This window comes from Hippocampus guttulatus, chromosome 10, assembly GCF_054856545.1.
Source record: "Hippocampus guttulatus isolate MCC_2025c chromosome 10, RoL_Hgut_1.0, whole genome shotgun sequence".
Lineage (NCBI taxonomy): Eukaryota > Metazoa > Chordata > Actinopteri > Syngnathiformes > Syngnathidae > Hippocampus > Hippocampus guttulatus.
In genome coordinates this window covers 16,176,530-16,195,165 of record NC_141270.1, presented here as the reverse complement: position 1 = coordinate 16,195,165, position 18,636 = coordinate 16,176,530, and the positions used below count along the sequence as shown (strand labels likewise).

The 18,636-nt window shown below is 42.0% G+C and overlaps 1 protein-coding gene across 3 annotated transcripts in view; it reads left to right on the top strand.

The window, feature by feature from the left end:
- Positions 1–18,636, top strand: part of inpp5a (inositol polyphosphate-5-phosphatase A) — a 148,713-nt gene that overhangs the window by 85,218 nt on the left and 44,859 nt on the right. For all 3 annotated transcript variants that reach the window (XM_086122327.1, XM_086122325.1, XM_086122326.1), the window contains 2 exons: positions 1,678–1,797; positions 11,362–11,446. In XM_086122327.1, coding sequence (XP_085978453.1) covers positions 1,678–1,797; positions 11,362–11,446 — 205 coding nt within the window. The remainder of the gene's footprint in view (positions 1–1,677; positions 1,798–11,361; positions 11,447–18,636) is intronic.

The following is an 18,636-nucleotide window of genomic DNA, read 5'->3' as shown; positions in this document are numbered from 1 at the left end:
TGCATGACGAATGCATTTATTTTTCAAAAAAAGTGTTTTAATATTTTTGTTTGAGTGTTTTTCTAACAAAAAAAGTAGCGATAAGACTTCAGGCACCAGATTAATAACTAGCATTGTTAAGAGTCGTAGTAAAAGAATTAAAATTGTTTCAGTATCCGTCCCTACATCTCTTCCATTTCACCTAGAAAAGCTGCGTTTGACAGTGCAGACAAGAGAGTTCGTTTCATAGCCGCATCCTTTCTGGGCAAGCAAGCGGGGATTTGATTAGACATAATCATGTTAGTCAAGGAGTTGCATATGACAGATGACACAAAACATTACATGCAATTGAACCTGTGTGAGTGGAATGCAAATGCAGCTTCAAGTTTGCAAGAGCAGAGTACAGTGGGTGGAAGGGCGGGTGGGGGTGAGTGGTAATCTAATAAAGGTATGACACGAAAACTAAAGAGTTGAAACGGTATGCATTTAATAGGGCCGTGATGTTTGACAAGCGCAAGCGGGGCGAAAGAGGGAGCAACTGGTTAAGTGATAGCGATAAAGGAGGACATGCACGCATCATTTTGTTTAGGATCCCGCCGCAGAGGAAACCGCGTGAGATAAGAGCAACCCTTTCATGCTCAGAAAATAAATAAATAAATAAACCAGCAGAAGAATGATACGATCAGCAAAGATATTGTCATCACTATGCACTGAGCTATCGCCTCCATCTTGACATGACAAGATGAATGAAAGCAGATTAGCTCATTTGTGCCTCGACTGCTGAAAATTCTTACAACACAGACGGTTTTAATAGTCCAGTGAACCTCCAAGGTTGTTCACAATACGATCCAGAGCATTGGAGAAAAAAAAAAGTCTTCTAGAAGGTAATATTTTTTTATTCAAATAACGCCAACACATCAGTGGAATTAATAGTAGTGAAGTTGAAACATTATAAACTATCTTTACACTTGTGGTACAGTTTAAAGATAAGTTTGCCCAAGTAAAGTTGTGTAAGCTGAGCAAAATTACTGGGACAGCACTGAAGTCATATTGCTTTGATTAAGTCACGTTTTTCTTCTCTAGAGAAGTTAAGAACCCTCATGAGGCTGTTCCTTTCTTTAGACTGAGTAAGGTTGCGATTGATTGATTGAATTATTCATTTTGAACATGTGAGAATGTCGTAACATAAAAAAGACAGCCATGATCCAACTAGAATAATATAAAAATAAAGGGGAATTGCACATATTTGGAAAGGAGTAGGAAGGTGTCAGACTCATTTAACCCTATGTTGACTTCCTTATACCATTTTTCTTATATGAACACCAACATAGTACTTCTGTAATACAAATTTAAAAAAATATTAGTATACACAGCCGTATCCCTATATACGTTAATACAATAATCCACATTTTTAATGAAAGCAAAATAAAAATACAAGTTCAGCAAATAAAACAAAAACAACCATAAAAACATCTATTATATAATATATACAGTACTATATAAGAAAAAGCAAAGCCCCATTCAGCGTGAATCCTTTGACGGTCCCAACTGAAGTTTTGTGATAACGATGGTGATGATGATGATGATGTGTTGTGCGACGTCCAAAGGTTTGTGTGACATTATTCCAAATTATGCATTTGTCTGAAGTTCTCCTAAACCATGTTTTGATCTATTGATCATGATTCTTTTTAATTCCAGTTGTTTTGACCTGGTAAACATCCATCTTTTCCACGACGCTTCCAATCTGGTGGCTTGGGAGAAGAGCCCCTCGGTCTACTCTGGAACCAGACAGAAGGCACTGGGCTACGTTTTAGACAGGTACATTTACATGACTGACCCTATTTTGTATTTGCTGACATATTGAATTCATGTTTGTTTTCATCCATATTTGTGACATTCCGGAACACTCTTGATTCTGTTCACAGCACTGATAAGAGAGTCCTCTTTATACAATAACTGCTGTCCTCTACCTGCTATCTTAATCCCACAAGAATGGCATCAAAATGCACCACATGTCCTCCTGTCGCCTCCACTTTGAATAACTCCGCGTATATGGGTGACATAGTTGAATTATGGGACACGTTTTATTTACACCATTCTCTCTTTGATGAAAGAATGGCACACCTTTTAATGGACAAGGATGTTTCCCTGCATTTTTATGATGCCCTTACTTAACGGGATTTACTGGCATGATGAAGATTCTATTTTGATTGAATCCTCCACTTTTATGATGGTTTTACAGCTGCTTTTCCCCCTTCACTGTCAGCTTGTAAATAGATGTAAATAGTTGAGTGTCAGACTTGCAGCAAGGTGGCTGAAGGTTCCGAATGAAAATTCACTTGGCTTAGTGGCATTTTCCACGCTCCCTGCTTTTAAAATGCTCACGTTTAACCTTACTGTTATTTCTGGGTCATGTCGTTTCGTTTAAAACTTCCTTTTTATCTGATCGGGTATCAGTGGTAAGTGGTGTGAAGTAAAGATGGGGAGCTTTTACATGTTTCGGACAGCCCGTTATATAGCCCCCCCCCCCCCCCCCCCCCCCCAGGCTAGGTTGTTGAGGGTACTGCGCCTCAGTCGTTCACTTTGGGGGAACCTGTCGTGCGCAGATCCGGAGCACCCGAGTGAGAAAAAGGCTGGCAGTGCAGAAGGAAGGGAGGAGGAGCACAAAAAGGGTCCTTGGGCTCTGTAAAGGGCAATAAATAATGGGTTGGTCCTTTCACAGAGGCTGCTAACCTTTTGGCAGCCACCAGCAAACTCCATTATCCTCTGCTGATCTGGGAGGACAATGTGCCCGGGCTGGTCTTTGAATGAAGTCCTACCACCAACAGTGTTCCCATTCACTGGCTGGTTGGGAACCATCTTTTTGACTATTGTCCTAAATGTGACTCCCTACCCCCAGAAAGCGGAGCAGGAAAAGGGACAGGGGGAATATCCAAAGCTGATCCCCCCTTCCTCTCCTCTCCCTTGCCTCTCTGAGCTCAAATCTCTCATCGCGGGATAAGGAGAGAAGGAAAAGGGGGCCGCTGAACACACCACCAGCTGAGCTCCACAAGGAGGCATTACAGGAGTCGAACATACAGAGGACAGATCTGTGCTACTGGGCATCAAACCTCAGCTAACACCTTATCTGGGGCCCGGGCGGTATAATGCAGCTTACGGCCCATTGAGAACTGATCTGATAAGCCTTTTCCTCAGTGCCTCTTTTAACTGCTAAATGGTGTTTATCTCCAAAGTGCTTCAAGGCCTCAGGGGAACAATGTTGAGAAGGAACAGCGCTTTGCCAGACCAGACCTCGATGCTGAGACGCATTAAAAGCGCACAGCTCTGTAGCTTGTGCTGTTGTGCAAAGCCCCTCTCACAAGCAGTAAAGGCAACAAGAACTCAAGAACTCATTTGCTACATATTTTTATTCACATGTGCAAAATTGTAACATTTTGCACTGTAAGTTTTAAATATATATTATGAAGGCAGTCATGATTTTATTACAGTTGGATATGTTTCTGCACTTACCGAAAGTATGCACAAAGCCCAAGTCTTTCGAGCCCGCATTTAAGAAGGAGGCAGTGTGAAGACATGCGAGATAAAAATATACTTTTTTTTTTTTTTTTTACTTTCCCTTAAAAGAAAATGCCCATTGTGTACTGGAGTTTGTTTCTTTTTCCACGGCTTTTCAGAGTGCTCAGCCTTATTCATTGGAAAATAGTTTTACATTACAACTGTGAAATCCTACCATAAAAGCTCCTTTCGGGACACGCCATTATTTTCACACAAATATAGTCCATTGTCACAGTGCTGAAGTTAATTTGATCAACATTGAGGACATTTACCGTTTTTGTTCGCTGAAAAGGCTTGTTTCATGCTCATTTTCGGACCATTGAAAGGCAGTGATTGGCAGAAAAATAATGTTGCCTTTAACAATTCAAAGCAATTAGTTTCCCATGGGGAGGCAGTGGGCCACACTGGCTACCACACAGCGATGCTTTGTCGTTTTATGGACGGTCATCAGTCAACTGTCAGAGCGTCTCAAAGAGCCCTACAACCTAAATGTTTCCCTTTCGGCTTTTCCCAGAACAACAGGCTGAAAGAGCACAGCCCGGCAAGTCTTCAGCCAATAGACATTTTGAGCAGCAAGAGGGTGGACTGGATAATCACAGGGGGGATCCTCGATAAAGCCAGGATGAATTTATTCAAATGGCTGTGTTCACGTATGTGTTATACGAACTGTTTGGACCAAAGTAATACAACAAATTTTGACATTTGATAGACCTAATATTTACACATCAATGGATTTCGTTAAAGCGTCAATTGACAAAGCATGCTCTGAATCAAAAGCGGACCCAATTAGTTTTATTGTACTATAATTACACATCAAGTATCTATTCCTTAATTTTTAAAGCGTCAATTGACAAAGCATGCTCTGAATCAAAAGCGGACCGAATTTGTTTTATCGTACTATAATTACACATCAAGTATCTATTCCTTAATTCCATTATATAACAAAGTGTCTCAATGTGACTGCATGTGACGAGTCACACTGTGGATCTAATTCCTCTTCCTGGGGGGGCAGATCTTAGGTTAATGCTCGGCTACACACACACAGCTTACAATGATCAACTTCAATGATAGTTTTAAAAATAATATGTATATAATATTTCCTTTTTTACATTTATTTATTTATGAGATTGTTAGTTCAGTGACGAAATTGAATAATTGTCCATCCATTCATTATCGGAGCTGCTTATGCTCACGAGGGCCCCGGCCGTGCATAAGCCTCTCCTAGCTGTCTTTCGGTGGGGTACACCCAGCACTGGTTGCCAGCCAATCGCGGTTGAATGATTGTATATAATTAAATTACAATTACATTTTTATAGCCATAAATATGGATATTGATTTTCATCAGCCTATTTATTTTACTGTATGCAATGCCTGTCAAATTCACATTCCTGGTCCCCACCTGTTCCTGGGATGTCTGACAGCATCGGCAGTTTGTTGGTGTTGATTGAATTGACTTATTTCTTATCCTCTGTGTGTCGCTGAAACATCCCACACAGCTCACTCTCTCCTGTGTGGTGTTATTGCTCGAGTGGGTGTTGCAGAACAGTTGTGCTGTGTGAAGGCCTTCTCTGCAGTGTCAAAGGCCCTGTCAGGGCCACCCTTGACCCATTCAGAAAGATGTCACCAAGCACATTCTTCACAATGTTTAACATTCTCCCAAATTCTCAACATTTACTTACAATGGATGACCATGCACAGCCCAGCCATTGTGTGCAAAGTTGAATTTGCCCGGCCAAATTATGGTAAGTCATCTTGTCAATATAATCATGACACGGCCCCCAGTTTCACCCTCTTAATCCCGTATCGGTTGTCTATTACGTCCCAGTTTAGCTGTCAATCATGGCATATAATCCTGCTCGAAGGCAGTGAGGAATACTGACTGGAGTGTGAGAGAGAGGGATTGTCTGCTTGCTTTAAGCCTGATATCGTTTGGCTACACGTCTGCATTTTGCAGTATTGGATATCTTTCGTGTCTTGGTCACATGTTTCTATTAGCTCCTTCAAAGTATTTGTTGGAAAGCAATTTCGATGCAGAGTAAAAGAATAGTGGTGGTTTAAGGAGCCTGGGAGCAGAGTTTGAGGGGGCCATATTATAAATTAGTGTCTGACCCCTGTCTTTGTGTGGCCCCCAAGGAAGGCCCTATGAAGGCCCAAGCCCGAGCCTCGGTGAGAACTGGCCTTGTGAAGAGGCTTTTTCAGGAGTGTCACTGCACGATGAATTGGCCAGGAGAAAGCATGTTTATAGACTGTGTAAAGGAGTGTGTCTTTGTGCGAGAATGTCAGTGACACTGTTACAGTTTGCCTGAATGAACTGTGATTACGAGGCTAATGGGGGCCCCGGATAAGGGTGAGGGTCAGCCAGCGGGGGTTGGAGGGTTTCTCTGGACCCCCCACTCTCAGAGCCTTTTCACACCCAGTAGCTGGAGCTAATGTTGCAATTCTTCGTTCCACACACAAAGGCAGACGGAAAAAAAAAAGTCAACTTTCACACCAGCGGGTCAGCAAGAGTGCTTTAGGAAATGATCGTGTAAACAGAATGTTACCTTCTGACCTGTGGCTGATACCTTACACCAGCAGACAAAACAGCCAAGTTTGGGGTTAGACATGGCTGTTAGCTGGATAAAGCTAGAGAATGTAGTCTTGAAACACTCTTCAAGGCAGTTTGGAAACATACCTGTCACACAATATTTTCAGACAGGCCAACTTTGATTTTGTGTTCAAGTTTGAGCTGCCATGGTTGTATATTAATTTTTATTTTTTTGCAGCAGCAGCAGACTTGGGGTACATTGTCCACTAACCAAAGACATCTGTAAATTCTCACATCTGACAAGCAATGTCTTCAGCATTTTCACAGCCCTCCATGTAGGGTAACAGAGTAAATTGAGATTGTGCTGGGTGATAAGGAAAAAAAATGTTCTATCGCGATATCGGCCATTTTATATCACAATCACGATATAACACAATATATTTTCATTTCTTCTGTAAACAACATTATACATTACAGCAGTCATGGAAAAATGAAGCTTCAAATTTGCTTCATGAAACAGTTATTTTTTTGACTCCTCAAAATGGTTAGTTTAAATGAAGGGGTTCAATAAATGGTGAGTCAGTGTACCTTCAGTCGCAGGTTTCTGTATTGGTCCCCCTCTTGTTTTTCATTCATGTCAATGACGTGGGTAATGAGTGTAACTCCGGTCCTGGAGGGCCACTATCTTCCATGTTTTAAATGTTTCCCTCCTCCAGCACACCTGATTCAATGATCGGGATCGTTATCAGCCTTCTGTAGATCTTGCCTGGAAGATTAGAAGATGCATATTAATATTGCGGTAAAGCGATTCAGAAAATGTTTGCATATATAGTGAGTGTATTGAATGCATATTATATTACAAATGAGATTTGTTTTCACAATGCAGCAGTGAGTTTCATTTTTTACTTTTGAGATCTCCAAAATAAAAGTTTTCAAAATTACATTACACTAAAGCTAAGCCTTTTCTTTTCTATTTTTTATTTTAATCAGTTTCTCTCACCAACACTACTTTTTGTACCTCTTGTTTAGATTTATATCTATGTTTGTGCAAAAATACAGTATGTAGGTTACTTTGCTTCTTTTTACGTTTGCTAACTTTTGATAGCAGCACTTACTGGATGCATAAATCATTTAATACCGATCTGTTTAATGTCACTTCAAAACAAAGTCAAAAGTTTTTTTTTTTAATTAAAATGCTTGGAAATATATTTTCGTATATTGTGATTGCGATATAAAATGGCCAATATTGTGATGGAAGTTTTTTTTTCCTATATCGCTCAGCATTAGTGTATAATATGGTGGGATGATTTTGGATCACTTTATCTGGAAAAGCAGATGATTTAATTAGCATGTGACAACTTGTCAAATTTGCATTAAACGCTGTATAACCATTTAAACTGTGAGGCATCACAGAACATGAAGAATGTATCCAATCTCCGACAACAGTACAAAAGTGTCCCAGTTCTGACTAGCGGGGGAAAAATATGTGCTGTGATGAAAAAGTCACATATCACATAAGTATCTCATATTGGCAAATAGCTGGGCTTCTTGACTTGAGTGGGACGTTATGCATTAGACTAGGAATTAGCTCCTATACTCCCGCTACACTCATTAGCTCATTTAGCCTGCTTGCTCCTTTCAGTCGAACCCCTTTGGGCTCATGTCAGTTTAATATAATATAATGTTAAAGTTATAGCTGCATTCCATGTCTTATTCTTTCACCTTCCTACCCTTCGCTCTCACCGACTTGCAGAGAGGAAGTGACCATGCATTAAGACAGGCAGCTACAACACAGCCCCACCACCAAGAAGTGGCCTCTCGCTTTACGGCCCCATAAATATATTGTTATCGGGGCCTAGGAAGTTCACGGCGAGATTTATCCACACAATTAGTAGCGAGAGTGAGCCAAGTATCCTGAGTCATTAATTACACAAGAGGCTTCTTCATTTGCCTTGATTTCCAACTTTAGCTCTTGGGAAAACACAACAAATAGGTGACAAGTTATTCTAATAAGGAATTTGTCAATTAAACCTGACTCCCCGAAAACCATCCATCCATCCATCCGCTAACTCCTCGCGAGGGTCGCGGACGTGCTCGAGCCTATTCCAGCCGCCTTTGGGCAAAAGCATTCTACACCCGAACTGGTTGGCAGACAATCGCAGGGGAACACATAGACAAACATGTAAACTCACGAGCACACCTAGGGACAATTTAGTGTGATCATTTAACATACCATGCATGTTTTTGGAATGTGGGAGGAAACCGTAATATCCGGAGAGAACCCACGCAGAAACGGGGAGAACATGCAAACTCCACACAGACAGGCCAGGCCCAGATTCGAAGCCACAATGTCTGCACTGTGAGGCAGATGTTCCTATTAGGGCTGTACAATCAAATTTAATCGTGATCTCTATTTTGCCTCCCATGATCAAACTAAACGACGAGCAAACAGACTGCTTCCAAAGCCTTTCCCAACAGCAGCGGAGAATCTACCACAAATCATGTTTGTTCGCTGAGGGACAAAGTTAGCCAAATGCAGCTCCACTTCTATGGAGCATGATCACCTCTGTAGTTCCTGTGACTGAAAGATGCTGGTGGATGTTGACTGGCAGCCTCTTTTTCTTTCAGAGATTGCCTCCCACCTTCATTGAGCTCACTACACCCTGGGAAGACACTCAATAGATGAGGCCTTTGGGCACAAAAAAAACCGTGCTAGACTGAAGTACCCTCTGAAGCACCACAGAGTGGTTGGAAAACTGAAGTTTTACCCTTGGAAGTGGGGTACAGAATGTTTGTGGCAGAGTGTTGAGAGAACTGGGAATCAGAGGCCAGAGCCTGCGCCACACCATCAAAGCAATGTTGGAAATAACAGAGAGAAGTAGCCAGTGGCTTTGGATTAAAAGAAACGATTCAGGTTGTGCACCTGCTTGATTGAGTGTTTTGGGTGTTACACTGAAGTATCTGATCTCATTTTCCTCAGCCTAGGGCAGGAGGGTCCTCACCCAGACCAAGAGGGCTGCTGTCCTATGTGTTTTATGTGTTCCTTCTCCAACACACCTGATTGAAATGATCAGGATCGTTATCAGGATTCTTCAATGTTTGGTGATGTGTTGGAGTAGGGAGGCATATAAAATGTGCGGGGCAGCGGCCCTTGAGGACTGGAGCTGGACATGTCTGGCCTAGGGTGTATAGTTAATGTCCCAAACATCTGATGACAAGAAAGGTTTACGACTGAAGATATGTCCCCTGGAACACGTGCCAGGCCACAGTTCCCAGCTGAATTCTACTGTAATTGGTGTTATCAAATATGTTTGTACGGAACCTGTGAGACAACTGTATTGCCCTAAACTCCACTGTGCCACTTTGTACATTCACTTGGTATGCAAATCGAAACAAATGTTACTTAACAGTGGTCAGCCAACCACCAGGGACAGAATGCATAGTCAAGGCCTGCCTCAATAAGCAGAAGCCGAAATTCACTCTTTGGACTGATGAGAGTCTTGTGGAGAAGCTGTTTGCACATTCTTTGTTGAAAAGTAACGGATTTTCTGCACCATAAGGCGCTTCAGATTATAAGGCGCATCTTCAATTAAAAAGGCCTATTTTAAAACTGTTTTCATATGTAGGACACGCTGCATTATAAGGCGCCTACGCATACAATAGAAGCTACAAAAGTGGTTGCGGTTGCGTTATGCATCCACTAGATGGAGCTACGCTAAAGGGAATACAATACAATACTATTATTTATATCAAGCCTTCACACCCGCTGAAGCTTTAACAAAGTGCTTTACAGAACATTTAAAATACTATGTCCAAGAAATGAGAATATTGATCCATATGTAGCTCCCTCAGGATGTAGCATGAAGCATGATACAAAGTCCATGCGAATACAGGGTTTATTAATTGCCAAGCCAAGAGAACTGATAACGAACACTAACATGAAACATATAAATACAAATGGCATTACAAAACAATAAATGGAAGACGTTATGAAGACAATTGGTTCAACAAAAAAGCACACAAACCTCATGGGCTCACATCCACAAAGGGCTAAATATCCTTCGAAGCTATTCCACTAGATGGCAGAAGTTCTTATCAATCACTTGCCATTTATTCAACAGAGTAGTCATGGCTTTAGCTTTGTGTTCAATGAAACAGGCTCAGATTTCACACTGAGTTAAGTACATTTGTGAGACAAGATGATCAGTTTTTTTCAGTATTGATATTTTTGGAAATTTTTGTTTGGTGGTGGACGATGAGCTTTTTCAAAAGTTATATTTCATGTATGCATATTTTGAGCCAATAAAGGTCTGCAAATACTGATTGAGAGCACATCTACAAAGGCAGTTGGTCTTATCGACAGGCTCTCTTATGTAGCTGAGATTGCACGGTGATAAATTCAGTGCTGTCTCTGAGATGTCCATGTATCTTCTTATGATTCAGGTCAGTGCGCTCTACTTTAAGTCAAAGTGAATTAACTTCAAAAACTGATCAGCGTGAGGATCAAAGCAGGTTATCAAATGAAGTGATCTCTTAATGAAATTGTGCGGTCATCTGACTCATAATTATTTTGATTCGAGAGCCTGTTTACTTGTTTTTATCAGCCAAATGAGCCAAAGGCAGTTCCGAGAGGACATCCCTATGCCCCACACCCGCTCCCCGTGTTCTCCTGCTGCATGTACAGTACTAACATCATTCGAGTATACGCTCTCTCCTTTGAAAAGACAACAATGCTCTATAATATGTAGGTTACTCCATTTAGCTTCCTGCGATTTTTCGTTAAAAAAAAATTGCTTCAAGTCTTCCATTCTCGAGGGTTGAAGTGTAAGAGCTATTGCACAGCATTTGCAGTCAATGTAAGTGCTATAAATCTGCTTTGTATCCAATTTTTACGTTATTTCTCTTATCCTCCATCTTCTTAATGTTCAGCATATTTTATGCTGTGATTCACAAATAACGCTCATTCACTGAGCCAGGCTAGAAAAACATGTATTGGAAAATAGATCATGCAAAATGTCTGAATAATCACACCACAAGATGGTGCTGTGACCATCATCTAAATAGTTTAAGGTCAAAGCAGTGGAAAGATGATCCCTAGTAGACCCTAAATCATTTTTTATTGGAGAATTATTGAAAATATATATATATGAACAAGTTTCGTATTTTTTCAGAGGGAACGTTTTCTATTACACCGTGGACTGTCATGAACGTTTTCCTGCGTGCATTCAGGTCATGTGTGTCCATCACAGATCATCCGGCTCCAAACGTTCTGGCAATCAACTGGTTGTAATGTTTTGCAGGATCACGGACCAGCGATTTGAAAGGGTGCCATATTTCGTCTTTGGGGATTTTAACTTCAGGTTGGACTCAAAACAAGTCATTGAGGTGAGTGCTCTTCTATTGTGTTTGATGAGCCAGCAGTCAACATGCTAAACAGGCTAATTGTGTGAATAACTCTGTGTGATGGGTGAAATATGGACACAGCTGTCCATTAATACACTTAATACTAGCAATGTAATGTGCTATCAAGCTAATTGTGATCTGTGTGTGTGTGTGTGTGTGTGTGTGTGTGTGTGTGTGTGTGTGTGTGTGTGTGTGTGTGTGTGTGAGGGACTGCAATATAAAGTACCGTAGTTAAAGTGCTTTAGTATGACTGTGTTTTTAGAGTTATGACTCATTAAAGGTTTCACTGTGGATGGCCCAGCTGTGTTTGCGAACTGTGCCTCCAAGTGCATTGTTATGTTATGCTCCCATTCACCGCTCTTTCTCTGTTCCTTCCTCTCCTGCACCCTCCCCTCTTTCTCCTTCTCTTGGTGCAAATGAGGCCAGCAAGAGGCAAGGTAGTGCAGCCATTCAGCATTCTCCTAAGAGGAGATTCAGAGGGGGTGTTAGTGGCATCACAAGTCATAAAGGCACACTGGAGACTAGGGGTGTTCGTTGATAACAGAGTGGGAGAGCTCCTTGTTGCACGATCTTCTCCCTCCACTTGAGTACAATGGTCTTCGAATCAGTGGCCCTGTTCAAGGTGTGGGCATTGTTCATTTCAACCAGAAGGCCATTCATGAGAAAAAGGAGGAGGGGAAATTTTCTGAATGGAGGGTTTTTGCTCAAATGGCTTAGGAAGGACTTCACTCTGTGTGGTACACATGGAGAAACCATGCGCAAGGTAGTCATCAAGCCACTAGGAGGCCTGTACATCGCCTCTAAAAGTGGTCAACCAAGTTGCAGAAAACTTATACTGTACCTCACAGATGCATTCCAGAACCACCTACAGTCAATGAGGAGTTTTGAATCCAAGCTCTGGCTTGCGCCAGCCTTCCTTTGTGGAGTTGGAATGTTCTCCCTGTGCTTGCATGGGTTTTCTCTGGTGACTCCAGTTTCGTCCCACATTACAAAAACAGGCACGTTAGGTTATTTGATGAGTCTAAATTGTCATTTGGTATGAATGAGAGTGTGAGTAGTATGGATTTGAGTGTGAATACGTGTTTGCCGAATGACTGGCAACAACTCTCTCTCTCTCTCTATTTATTTAATGCTGAAGGGTACATCCAGGTTTTAGAAAAACTGCTGTTGCCATCCAAGTAATGTCTTTTTCAGCAAGACAATGCCAAAGCACATTCTGCATGTGTTACAACAGCGTGGCTTTGTCGTAAAAGATCGCAGGTACAAGACTGGCCTGCCTGCAGTCCAGATCTATATCATGAGGCATAAAATACAACAATGGGGACACCCCTGACTGTTGAACAGCTGAAGCTGTACAACAAGCAAGAATGGGGAAACAATTTTGCCTGCAAAGCTTAAACAATTAGTGTCATTGGTTCCCAAACGTTTTTGAATGATGTTATAAGAAAAGATGATGTAACAGCATGACCCTGTTCCAGCTCTTTCTGAATGTGTTGCAGCCATAAAATTCAAAGTTGATTCTTTGCTAAAAGAATAAAGTTGATCAGTTTTAACATGAAATAATTGTCTTTGTAGTGGATTCAAGACAGCTGGGATGGGCAATATGAAAAGTACAGGCAAATGTCTGGCGACCGTTTGCAACCTTGAACGAACCCTGATGAGAGTGCATTTGCTACCTTTGCAAACACTCGCAAATATTTGCCGCTCAGGGGGATTGGGGCTTAATTAGCAAGAGGAGGGGTTTTCCGATTAGGGTTTTAAAATGCTGACAACGATACTGATCACATGGATTTGGTGAAACATTTTCAATGTTAGAACTACAACTACCCCTCCGCCCCCCATCTATTATAGTGGTAGCATCTCTGAGCCTCTCAGTGCTACACCTGTGTGCCGAAGCTTGATCACTCCCCTCATGTTTCCTTCCTTGTCCATTCTGCTCTGTGGTAGGTAAGCAGGAACCCACTCCTTGTCTCGAACACACTGACATGCTGTTTGAGTGTGGTCGGGGTCATGACCCCTTTTCCAGGGAAGTGTAAGGCTTGCATCACTATGTGTCCATCTCTACCCCCCTCCCCTCTTCACTTCTCCTTTCATATGCACCTTGGCCCCCATTCACATCCAGTGTGAATACACACACACTCATCTCAACTAATTTGTTAAGGCCAAAAGACTCGGGTCGATACACCCACTTTAAGAGGGTGTGACACCAACGTAGGGGGCCTTTTGAGGTTCAGGAAATAGACCTGTGGACAGAACCCCCTCTCAAACCCAGAGATAATTTCTGTTGGTCTTAATGTTTGTTTCTCAAACAAACTGACCCTTTAGTGGCAACACAAGAAACTGCTCATGATGTCAGCTGCCTTAAAGAAGCTGCTCCACTTCAAATAAACCCGTCCAATGTAGTGGTCAACTTGTCTGATATAACAGTGACCTATGTATTAGCGACTGAGAGAGCTGTGATGTCACCAATAAACAAATGGTTTGCAACCATGGAACAGGATGTAACTCACAGTCAGTTGACCATTTTAAGGCCTCTAATGACAATTAATGTCAAGTGGACAATTAGTGCACATCCACCCAAGTGTTTAACTGGATCGATCGCCCATCTCTTCTGAAGACACACGCAGGCTGGCTCTCATTTTCACTGTCTCCTCTACTGTGCCGCTCATAGCAAATTGTTATGCTGAGGGTTTTGTATTTTGAGGTTTTAGATACACCAAACAAAATTGTTTTTTTATTGTTGGACGACATCGCACTCACCTGCATCTGCAGGCCCCAGAATCGCTAATTGGGAAAAGACTCCTGCACATTTCTCTTTAGCTGCAGACTCCACCGCGTCCCTTTGCCATTGCTGGCTCACTCTGGGTGAATTGACTGCAGACAACCATTAGACACTCCCCTGTCTCCTATCCTTACTTGCGGTAGCTGGAAATATTTGTATCATCGTGTAGAAAAAAAGGAGATAGATTTAAAAAGAGGTAGGCTTACTATTGCCGCTGGGTAAATTCCAGGTGGCAAATTCCTGCCATGCTTTTGCAGCAGGATCAGTAACCACAGACCTACGGTAGCCCCCCTTCTCTCCAGCCTGGGCAACCCTATTAATTGTGTCCGACAGAGGGAATTGGTTTCAATTGACCTCCATTCAGCGGCCCTTTGACTGGCAAACAAAGGACACAGCCACGTGGAGACTAATGTTAGGGCTGAGCAGCCTGGAGCCCATCCAGTCCCCGCCAACCCGCCTCTCCTCATGCTTTGGCTTGATCATGCTTTGCTACAGTGCTGATGAAACATGAAAACGGTAAAGGGACTGCTTTGAAGTTTGGGGGATGACTCTGAGTAGCGTGTCCGACATTTGCAAATTCACCTATTTGCAGATTGTAATGTGGCAAACAGTCAGAAAATTACCAACCAAACTTCCAATCAGCAACACCTGTTGTGCCGACAAACACTTGCCCACCCAATCACAGATCTCGCAGCCGCCATGTTGGATTTGTTATTTACTGCGGGAATGGCAAGATAAGATGGCAGCGCCCATGTTTATGTTGGCTTCTTAAGTTTGAGTCAGTTGGGACTAATTATTGCATTAAAACCAGTGGCGTCCGGGAACAACAGCTGAAAGGAACATCCCTAAACCTATCTATGTTCCCGAGTTCATGTTATCACTGCATGGCTCCGGCAGTTTTATGTCAGTCAACACCTAAGTGCTAGTCACTGTAGCATCAACTGCGATGATGCCTGGAGCCAGCGGACTACAAAGCAGCTCCCCACCATCACAAGCAGGTCCAGGAGCATTGGCAGTCAGCACCATTGATGTACAGTAATTTGGGATCATCGTTGGAGGTATATTTAAGGTTAAAAGTATGGTTAAAATCCCACTGTATCGTCTCATTTTGCACATTAATTATTAGCAGAAATTCACTACGCATGGCCTATCCATCGCAAATTGTGGGTCCGCTGCAGCGTAAAAACATACAGGTAAAAACAAGAAAACACACTAACTTCTGATGCCAAGTGAGCGTGGACACGAGCCATTCAGCTGCAAACAGGAGCACAGTACAGTACAGTAGGCTGCATTTTCACTTGCTGCGCTTCTTAAATTAGAGCAGACTTCATTTATGTATACAGATTTGAGTGATTTATGTGCGTGTGTGTGTGCGCGCGTGCAGTGATCAGACATTTTACCAAATACTTTTAACAATTTAAAGCAATACACTCATGATAGCATTGCTCGGTAGCAGCTGGTCTCAGCAGCAAGCAAATATATTACTTTGAAACCAACATTCCCGCCTAGAGCAATATTTCCCCCTTATTCACGCATAAATGTTTCAGACACTTTTCTAAATACAATTAGAAAGAAGTACAAGATGAAGTATTCAAGGTTTGTGTGAGCAAGCGCAAGCGCGTGCATGTTTGTGCATGTGAATGTGCGCGTCTTTGATGTGGCCTGTAGTCGTGAATCAACTGCATTGGTGACAAGATCAGGGCTCGATGCCTCGACTCCTAGTATATTTAAAATCCCTCCTAATTAAACTTAATAGAATGTAAATTTAATATCTGTAGAGATTGTGTGGCGCTGGTGAGCCTTCCCCAATTCATGGATTGATAGGGGCCGGCGGGAGGGTTAATTGCTGACTTGATCTACTGTCCCCATTACATGCTGTGGGGCTGTGTGAATCGGCCCGATCTGTCACTTCATGGATAGATTTCATTCGGCTCTTCTTGAGAGTGTTTTGAATCAGCACCTCCTGTCTGTTTTTGCTGGAATTGCACTGGGACAGACCAGGCATCAATCTCCTGTCCTTTGTCCTGCACCTTTTCTCTTGCTTGAGCAGCATGAAATTAAAGGTGGGGCCCTTGACGAGCGCCTTCCCTAATGAATGCCTGTAAAATGCCCTTTAATGATGGGTTAACATGATAGATCATTCTTTTTTTTTTTACAGAGTGAGATGATTCAACACACACACACACACACACACACGCACACACAAATGATATAACATAACTAGCAAGTACCAACAAACGATGAACGCACCCATTAAGGCCATTCTGTCATGTTGTGTTTGATGCCAAACAAAGCATTTTTTTATTACATATGCAGTACTTATTTGATAATAATCATAACTGCTTTTTCTGAGAGTTGATCAAGTCTGTATGAATGTATGTACCGTGCACCACGCACTGCAAATTTGCACAGCTGTCTATGATATTGCAAACATGTTCATTAACTAGTTTGTGGTTATTGTCGTGGCTGTTGAACCTAGTCTGAGTAAATAATTTGTATCAGTAACGGGTAAGCAATTTTCCCTTTTAGCCCATCTTTGACAAGCATGTGTGTTGCTTGCCAGCTATAAATCAAAATCCGGCGAGTGTAATTAAGTGTACACTACATTAGTCAGGCTAATTAATTTTGGGGGCCATCCATCCATTAACCAGCGGGCCAGCACTGATTGGGCCTCTGTTCTGTGCAACCCCACTAAAACAGCAGGGACTTGACTTCCTTCAATTCTCCAGATACAGTCCTATATTTAAAGATCCATGGTTACAGATACTGCGGACACTGTACCTGGACGTAAACACACATTTGTCATTGTATTTTCATGTACTTTATAAGGGCTGGGCTCGTAATGAACTCATTGATCATGAGGAATTTGGTCAATTGTGTAGAATTGGTTGTTGGTGAATTGTGTCTTGATGCAACTTGGTCAAAAGGGTGTGTAGTACTTTGCTGCAAACGGCAGAGGTGCTTTTTATTCAGTTTTAGTGGTGCAGTGTAAAGGAGGGCGGCATTAGTTAGGGGAAGTTGAGCTACCTCAATAACAATCTCTGCTGTAGCAACTTCTGCGGACGGCATTGTAATGCTCAATATAACACGGACATTGAAGAAGGATTTCAGACTATTCCGAAAAGAAAATCCGGTCCTATTAAAACTGATAATAACAATTAATTTATTAATAGATGATATTTATTAATAGATTTTGACTATGGTCAATGTGGGAAATACTTGTACCGTCTTTTCTGCACTGTAAGGCGCTTTGGAGTATAAGGCGCACCTTCAATGAATGGCCTATTTTAAAACTGTTTTCATATATAGGGTGCACCGCATTATAAGGCCCACAGAAGAGAAACTACAATAGTGGCTATGGTTGCATGATGCATCCACTAGATGGAGGTGTGCTAAATGGAATACAATACAGTACAGCTTTATTTATATAAAGCTTTCACAACTGCTGCAGCTGTAACAAAGCGTGTTCCCGAACATTTAAAATACTACGTCCAAGAAACACTGATCCATATATAAGTTGCATTGGAATATAAGGCGCACTTGTCAGCTTTTGAGAAAATGGAATGCTTTTAGGTGCACCTTATTGTGCGGAAAATACGGTACATCCTTAATATTCAGAGTATTTTATCACCTAATCCTGGTTAGTTTCTTTTTTAGCCATTATAAAAATGAACATCCTCCAACAGGACATATGGGATTTTGTATTTATTGCGAGGTCATGCTGGGCAGAATCGTATTTGTAGATTCTTTAGATGGTTTGCTTTAGCCGACCAAATTAGCTGTTTTTTTATGTAAGACAACAATCCTGGCACTATCTCAATTGTCTGGACGCAGTTAACGCCACCCATTGACTGCACGATGCAAGTTAAACAGGGCTATTAGCACCAACCATTTGACCCATGCCTGTTTATTACCACACAGTTGATGTCAGAGATTTCTTAACAATACAATGAAGGCATATTATCTGGCTGAAACAGTCCAATCTATCACAATGAGGAACCATTATATCACAGATAACCCATCTGGATATAGAAGGAGACTATTCCCTCTCGACAACAGTGTCTGTTCTCTCCCTCTCTCTCTCTTTCTTCTCTGTTTGTGTCTGATGCTAATGAATACAGCGTTGAAGACACAGAAAAAAAAAAAGAGTTCAGCTATGAGGGTTTAACTTGTGCTACGCAGCGTTGCTGGAAGTGATGTCCATATAATTAAAATGCTGGCAAAGAAAGAACAAGCAAGGGCTTCTGTTGGTCCCGCTCATTAACAACAGGCCGTTTGAGCTGGGCACCAGCTATGCAATTGCCATTGTGTCCTGAGAGGCGGGGGCCTCTGTGACTGGCAGCTGGGAACACCATGCCAACAGCAAGATGGTGTGACCGGCCAAGCCAAG